This window comes from Cebus imitator, unplaced genomic scaffold (assembly GCF_001604975.1).
Source record: "Cebus imitator isolate Cc_AM_T3 unplaced genomic scaffold, Cebus_imitator-1.0 Scaffold494, whole genome shotgun sequence".
Taxonomy (NCBI): Eukaryota; Metazoa; Chordata; class Mammalia; order Primates; family Cebidae; genus Cebus; species Cebus imitator.
The window spans coordinates 766,547-774,898 of record NW_016107809.1 but is presented as its reverse complement, the minus strand read 5'-3'; the positions used below and the strand labels follow the sequence as shown (position 1 = coordinate 774,898).

Here is an 8,352-nt window from a genome sequence, read left to right as displayed (position 1 = left end):
AGAGAATTGAGTCCCTTGATGAGATAGCTAGCTCAATTAGAACTGAGTGCTTAAAAAAGCTAAGAAATGTTTGTCATGTAATTCCGTTAGGATCCCAGAAAAGAATCCTGACCAGCAACTTCAGCCATGGTTATGTCATTGTTCATAAATAGGATTTTTGCAACTGTGCACTGGCGTTCCAGAAATACAGTGGTGGTGGTGTAATAGTACTAATGGCCAACGTTTATTAAGCACTTACGGGTTGAAAACTGTTTAAGGTATTTACATTCATTATCTCACATGCATCATCTTCACAATCAACCCTATAAGATAGGTACTATTACTATCCTCTTTTTAAAGCTGAAGACAAGAAAGAGAGAGATAATTAGACCAAGGTTACTCAGGTCAAATTGGGTATTCAGATTCAGAGCCTATGTTCTATGGTTAAGCCTCTTTTCCACTTAATTAATCCTTCAACTCACCTTGAGAATTTGGGGGCTGAAAAAACTTAGAAATCATCTAGACCAACAGTGACCCAAATCTGATTGTATATGTATTACCAATAGTACCTATGGAAATTTTTGAATAACTGCCCCACAGCTGAAGCTTTTTATTCATAAAGCCTGGCAGGAGGACCAGGACTCTGTAGTTTTAACAAATAACTCAGGTGATTCTGATGCCCTTATTCTGTGAATCAATGTTTGTGAACACTGCTTGGTTCAACCCCACCTTTACCCCCAACTTCTGCCTGCCATTCACTGTTTTTTACATTCTACTTTGCAGTGGAGAGCCCCTCATTTTTCTCAGCTGCCACAATGGAATATTTGATGTGCATACCCCAGGTAGTCAGCACTGAACCATGATATTCCAAAGGATTGTTGCTATATAGATATATAATATTCTTGTTGAAAAGTGCAGAGATTACATTGAACATTATTTCCAAAGGGAAATTTACCAATAAAAACACCTAAATTTGTTTCAGTACTTACTTTTAATATATTTCAGAATGTATCTGTTTCTAGTGCTTGTGGGTTTCTGTGATAATCGTGCACACACGTGTGTGTGTGTGTGTGTGTGTGTGTGTGTGTGTGTTATTCCTACTTGCCTTACAAAGTCAAGGCCATCTTTTAACTATAAGTCAGGTGTAAATGTACTCAGGTAGTGGGACTTTAGCACACATGATTTCCAAAGAGTTCAAATATAACATGTTTTTGGCCTTTATTAGTGTACAGCGACAAAAACACAGCACAAATGACAATAGGAAAGGGTCAGAGAATGCAGGGAAGAAAAAATGAGAGGAAAATTGAATACGAGAGTTTCAAAAAGAAATAGCAATCAAAAAGATTCAGCAAGTAAATATAAAGAAAGCCTCAAATAAAAACTAATGTAACAATATTAGTGCTAACCACATCAGTTACTGTATGAATTTACTTAAAACTGTGGAAAAGATTTAACAAATGTATACATCAAAGGTGGAATCAAAGTTAATAACTGCCTAGCCAGGCGCGGTGGCTCAAGCCTGTAATCCCAGCACTTTGGGAGGCCGAGGCGGGTGGATCACGAGGTCAAGAGATCGAGACCATCCTGGTCAACACGGTGAAACCCCGTCTCTACTAAAGCTACAAAAAATTAGCTGGGCATGGTGGCGCGTGCCTGTAATCCCAGCTGCTCAGGAGGCTGAGGCAGGAGAATTGCCTGAACCCAGGAGGCGGAGGTTGCGGTGAGCCGAGATCGTGCCATTGCACTCCAGCCTGGGTAACAAGAGCGAAACTCCGAAAAAAAAAAAAAAAAAAAAACAAAGTTAATAACTGCCTGAATAAATGTGAATTGTTTAAATTATAAATAGGTGAATGATTACTTATTTTCTAAAATCCTGTTAGGCTTATTTTACCCCATAAAAAATTTTCTGTTATGTATTTATTTTGAAGTGATCATATTGAAGTATCTTCCGTAATTAATAGTCCTTTCTCAAGCTCAGACAAGCTATTTGGAGCTATTAATTTTCAGATTTTTCCCTCAGCCATGATAAATGGCAGATGGCTCTTTCAGCTCTAAATTTTTCATCCTAAAAATCATAGTGTTTCTCTAGGCTGGTCAACCTGAAATTATGGAACCATAGAATTAAAGTTAGGGGGTGTTTTTTTGTTTGCTGTTTGATTTAGTTTTTGTTTAGTACTTTAGCTTTATTTAGAATCATCTCAAACTTTTGACATTCTGATGACTAGCTAATCAATATCTATTTTGTAAAACATTTCTACCACAGGTCTAAGGTTTGTCTCTTACATGCCCCAACTGCTGTAGAAATGTGTTCAAACACTACTTTAAATACCATAGTTTGTGCAATGATGTTTCAGTCTATGTAATACATATTTGGAATTATCTTTATTATGGTAAGTGCTTGTTATGCCTGAAAATTGAATCTGCTAGCATTTTCTTAGATTGAAGAGAGAAGACGACTAATATTTTAGTACCCGCTATGTCCAGGTATACATTATTTAATTTTTTACAAAATCCCATGGGATAAAATATTGTTATCCCATTCCACAAGTCAGTAAGCCCAAATTTCAAGGTTTAGTAACCTAACCAATGTTACACAGCCTGGAAATGTTGGGCTGGATATTCAGATTCAGAGCTTGCCAGCTTTGAAGACCCCTGGTTTCTAGTACTCTGTGATCTTTGACAACTTTGTTGTAGTCTCTCTTTTTTGTGATTTTGGAGAATGCATTATAATTTTTGGCCAAAATTTAAAATGTGAGCCTTGAAATGTTACATATGAATAAAATAGGAGGCTTCATTAGAAAGGAATCATGTGTACTTGGAGATTGCAAAACAGAATAAATGTAACAACAGTAATTTCAGTAATTTGTAGGGGCACAGAGGGTCTATAGCTAAAAGACAAAATTTCATGCTTGCAAAGGAGCTTACATAATAGCCCTTATAATTTGGTCTTAGGTGACATTTTAGGTAAAAATCAAAATACTCTTATCTCTCAAGGTGGCAAGTCGATGGTGACAAGCAAAAGAAAAAAAGAAGCTATACTGGAATTCCAGTGGATCATAGGCCTTTTAAGGTCTTTGCAAAGTTATTGTAATGATTAATGTTCCAGATTGTTTTGTCCCTTCTGGGCCCCATTTTTTTTTTTCCTATAAAAAATTCCATCTTGTTGACCACTGCCTGAAATGTAAAAAAAAAGAAAAAGAAAAAAAAATTCCATCAAAGAGTAGTAATATATCTTTATTATCAAACAATAGTAGATGTTTATTACCAAAAATAATATATCTTTGTGGCCTACCAAAAGATGTAGTACTTTGCATCCAAAGAGTGAGAAATCCTTGGCAATTGTTGGGTTTGTTCTTTGTGCCTCTAAATCCTTATTTTCATACTTTCTCCTATTCATATGAACTGCCTAGTACTAAATTAGTTGAGTACTGGTGAATAACTAGTACTAAAAGTGAAACGCTGTTTTTAATGGCTCTCTCTCTGGTTTTCAGGGTAAATTAGGTAGGTCACTCCCATTAGTACCTTGGTTTTGTTATTAGTAAAATATTAGTAATCTTGTCTTCCTCTGTGAATGATCTGATGATGAATACTTTGATTTGGTATACTCTAAAATTGCTTAAACGACAAAAATTAGGTGGCCTTATTTTCCTTTAATACTTTCCTTGCTTTGTGCATCATAATTTGAAAGTTATTTGAATATTTTATGAGAGTATTGTGCCTATAAAAATATGCAACAGGACAGGTTATAAACAGCAAAGTGCTTGGCTTTCCTAACTTTCAATTGTGGATTTTATGTTTTATCTTCTAGGATTGCACAAATCCACGGTACTTAGCTGCAGGTTCTTCCAATGCTGTCAAGCTCAGCAGGTTTTTTGATAAGGTAATGGCTTCAATTCAGTTATTTTTAAACTTAATTTATATATTATGAGAGTTTAAATTTTTTTTGTAGAATCCTATGACCCTTTATTTTTTTGTCCAAAACTTTACAGCCTGAATAATACTTGTTTTGACCTCTCTTATCTTTTGGTATAATTGCCCAAGGTTTGCTGACATATTAGTTCCATCACCAGTGTTCTCTAAGTAAAGGGTAAAAGCTACTGGACTTAAATGGGGGTTTTAAAAAATACCTAATTCCTCTCCTTAAAAGAATTTCTATTTACCCATTTTCTCGCTCTTTTTTTCACTTAATCACCCTCCCACTCCCACAAAGACACTGAACTGAGGAGATTCTGCCTAAAGCCCTTAGTTCTTTTTGCTCTCTCACCTGTTAATATTCCCCACATAAATATTACTGTTACCTTTTAAGGTAATGTTTTTCTTCTTGATTTCCTAGTGTTCCCCTCTCAGAACACTATTGCATTCCAGTTATTGATTCTCTGCTAGCATCATTTTATTGTCCTCAACTGGAAGGAAAATGTGGAATGACTCAGCATACTGGTAAATTAGAGCACTGTTTATCTTTCCTTCACAAGGCCATACACCTGCATTGCACATAGTATTAACCAAGTTTAAGTTGTTTGCTTAATATTGAAATTGCATAGTAAGGTAAAATAGGATGTCCTTTTGCATATATTATTGAAAAAGTTTAATTCCTGTATTATATTTAGGGATTTAATATTTGACCCTTTTGTTCAGCGTTAGATAAGCCCCAGCTTTAGATAATTTGGGATTTAATATTTGGCCTCTTTGTCATCATTAGATAAGCCCCAGCCCCCTCCTTGATTAGTATTAGGCCACTAGGAAAATCTTGCTTCACTGCAAAACTTCTTAACTGGTATGTGGCAAATAGGATACAGATGTACCTATATACTGATTTCTCTCAGTTCTCAGAGCAGCCAGAGCCCTCAGGGTGGGAGGTTGGGTGATTGGCAGCCTCTTCCATTTTCCCCAGTGTGCTGTACAAATATTAGCATTTTCTATGTGTGCCATGACATGAAAAATGTGCAGCACTGCAAGGAGCCAGATTTTCTCTCCACATTGTTTTCAAACTTAAAATGTAAGAACTTCCATTTGGTTTAGATCCATGGCCCCATCAATACAAAATCCTGTCCCCTAAGAGCAACATCTTATAGATCTGAAAGATCCCAAAGTGTGTTGTTTAAATTTAAAAATAACTTATTAGTTCTAAAATTAAAAAATAAGATATACTAAATTATATCCTAGAGAAACTGGTTATTAACTGGTATGATCCAAGTTGTCAGGCAAGGCTTTATTTTTTTAAAAAATCAGAAGTAAACATTGCAAGTCAGGGGTAAAGAATTATAACCAAGACCAAAAAGTTAATTTCTCTTTTTATTGTCTAAATCACAACAAAAGGTATGTGGGTTAGGAGGTTGGCCAGACCTCCAGACTGAGGTGATTGCCTGAAACCAAAGGAGCTGACAACCAAATTTCATTCAGTTCTTCCAGAATTTAGCATAAAGATTTCTTCTCCAAAAGAAAATCTAACTCCTTCTCCAGCCTCTTTCAATTAGTAGTAATTCCTCGCACTCCAGAATAATCAGATTTTCCTGTCCTGCCATAGAGGAAAGGGAATCAGTCTCCTTGTTTTTTGTGGGATTAAGATGTACACTAATAATGAACCAACTTTTCTACCTCTGGGGTAAGTGAATGCAACTTTGCCCTGGGTATCTTGTGGCTAAAAATAATACAGCCATAGTCTCCAAGACAGCAAGAATCTGAATGAATGGCTATCATACCAGAGAGAGCAAGCTGGCATTGGCCTTGGAAGAACATGCTCTATTCTCATTCAGAGGAATTCTTAGCTGCATAATTTCAGATTTGAATGCCTTGAAGTTTATCTCCAGCTGATCTGTGTTATTACCTGGTTAACTTTTCTTATCACAGCAAGTCTGTGTAAAGAAAATACAGATAGTCCTCAACTTACGATAGGGTTATATCTCAGTAAACCCCTTGAAAATTGGAAACATTGTTAGTCAAAAACACGTGTATTATACTTAACTTACCAAGCATCACAGTTTAGCCTAGCCTTCCTCAAACATGTTTAGAACACTTATGTTAGCCTATAGTTGGGCAGAATCATCTAACACAAGCCTATTTTATTAAAAAGTTGTGAATGGCTCCTGTAATTTATCGAATACTATACTGACAGTGAAAAAAGTGCCCATTGTACGGGCCCTGAAGGTATAGTTTCTACTGAATGCATCTTGCTTTCACACCACCATAAAGTCAAAAAATTGTACTCAAGCCATCCTAAATCAGAGACTATTTATAATACTTCATCTGTAGCCATTGCAGTTTCTCAAGTGTTAGAACAGAATATATTATTCTTGAAAATATTTTTCATTATATGGAAACATGGTGCTCTTCAGTGTTTACAGCAGTTTGGAGGAAAAATCGATGAAAACATGGTGCTCTTAAACTCATTACATTTGAACATATATTGTGAGGATTTCTTTTCAAAAATGTTGATGGATTTGTGCAAATGCATCTACTGCTTGAACTTGTGTTTTCTACTTAACAAATGCAGACAATTCTGAAACTACTGAAGTAAAGGTGCAGTTAGTTAAAAAAAAAAAAATAGACAATACGACAGTCATTAGAGTGCTTTTGATGTTGCGTCATCTGTCTATATTGAGGCCATATAGAATTTGTCACCACTTACTATAAGGATGTGGTGGTTTGCTCTGTTAAGCAGTCTCCCCTTTAAGAAATAAGACAAGACTATTGTAGCAGGCAAGTGCTTTTTTTATCTTGTGGATTTTGTTTAGTACATTTTGGGACTGACTGCTAGGAAACTTAGAGTCAGATTTGCTACCATACTCTAAGAATTGCATGGATGTCATTCTATCATTATTTAGTTTTTGTTATTCATTTATTTTTTGATCTATCATTAATGCTTTTTGGAATGAGGCAGGCTTTTATGGAAATTCTCCCACAATTCTGATCTCATTAACACCGGATTTTTAGCTCACTCTACTACATATCTACTGCTATGGAAAAGATTCTTATTTCGCATATATTCCTTTTAGTACCATTTGTGGTCATTGCAGTTAGCCCCTTTTTTCAGGTATATGTGCTAAGCCCTTAAAATCTTTGTTTTTCACAGGTCATAGAGAAGAGATACTTTTTAAGAGAAGGTAATCAGGTTGGTATCTATTTTTTCTTGATAAAATGGATTCTTAAATTTAGATAGATGATTTCCAAATTTAAGTTCAGAAGTGGTTTTTAAAAGTTGCGGAAAGCCCTTTGTAGGCACAAACAGTGATTTCCTTCTATCCTGTTTAATTGAAAAGGAGAAAAACAGAACAAAGGGAAAATAAGGGTCTAGGAAACAAGAATAATCTAGGAATAAGATTACATTATAAAATAGAAAAAAAAAGGATTTCCTTGGGACTCCAAGAGTATACGTTCAGAGTCTGTCACAGTACAAATAATTTATATAAAAGTCTAGTAGGTATTATGAGATTTATCTTTGTTCTTTCTGATTTAGATGACACTGTCACCAATTTGTTGGCAGATATTTTCCATTTTGGTAAACTTTCTTTTTATTATTTAATCTGTGGTTTCCTGAGCAAAACCTCAGAAAACTGTTTTCTTTTTTTAAAGGAAAAACTGGCTAACATACAGAAATGGAAAAGAAGGAAAAAATTACTATTAGTATTTGAACTTTTATTTCTTGAGACTTAATATAATTGTCTTTCTTGCCTGTAGATTCCAGGCTTCCCTGATCGGAAAAGGTTTGGGGCAGGAACATTAAAGAGCCTTCATTATGACTGAGTTACACTCGTCCTTGGAAGAGTGAGCAAGCAGTGGCAGTCTTTCACAGCTTTCCTCTTGCTGTGTCAATTATTACCATTACAGCCTTTTAATGAAGTCGTCTTAAAATGCTACCCTTCAGCCTCACCCTTTAATGGAAAAATGAAAGGTAGCGACAACATGGGAGGTCCAAACTTTGTTCCTGTTCTCTGTATTCCTCACCTTTCTGTCCCTGTTTATAGATTATGTAAAAGCCTTGTGGAAATATGAGATGTTGTCAAAATGATGCAGTAAATGAGCAATGACAGTGAATTCCAAAGAAAATTTACTCTTGCCTAGAACTGGAGGGTTTTTATGGGTCTGTAATTTTCCCACACTCACTGCTGAAGGCTTAAGTACAGTACTTGAAAAATGTATCTCTATTGTTTTACCTTCTTGAGGGGAAAGGTCCTGTTAACCAGCCCTGAGTTGTCCACCCCAAACAATCTCTGTCATTTTCAAAGATGCAAAATGGTGTTATTTAATTGTCTCTACCCTCATCACACACAGAAATGTCTAATAATAGCAACCCTGTCTCCCTCTTCTCTCCTTTGCAAATGGCTCAGTGGCTGGAAGAGGCGGACTAATAGCTAGAGTTAAATATAAATACAGATT

The 8,352-nt window shown here is 35.6% G+C and overlaps 1 protein-coding gene across 1 annotated transcript in view; it reads left to right on the top strand.

Annotated features, from left to right (window-relative positions):
- Positions 1 to 8,114, top strand: part of RABL3 (RAB, member of RAS oncogene family like 3) — a 41,155-nt gene extending 33,041 nt beyond the window's left edge. The window contains exons 6-8 of the mRNA XM_037733126.1: positions 3,788 to 3,859; positions 7,049 to 7,087; positions 7,654 to 8,114. Of these exons, the coding sequence (XP_037589054.1) occupies positions 3,788 to 3,859; positions 7,049 to 7,087; positions 7,654 to 7,719 (177 nt within the window). The 3' untranslated portion in view covers positions 7,720 to 8,114. The remainder of the gene's footprint in view (positions 1 to 3,787; positions 3,860 to 7,048; positions 7,088 to 7,653) is intronic.
- The last annotated feature ends 238 nt before the right edge of the window (positions 8,115 to 8,352 follow it).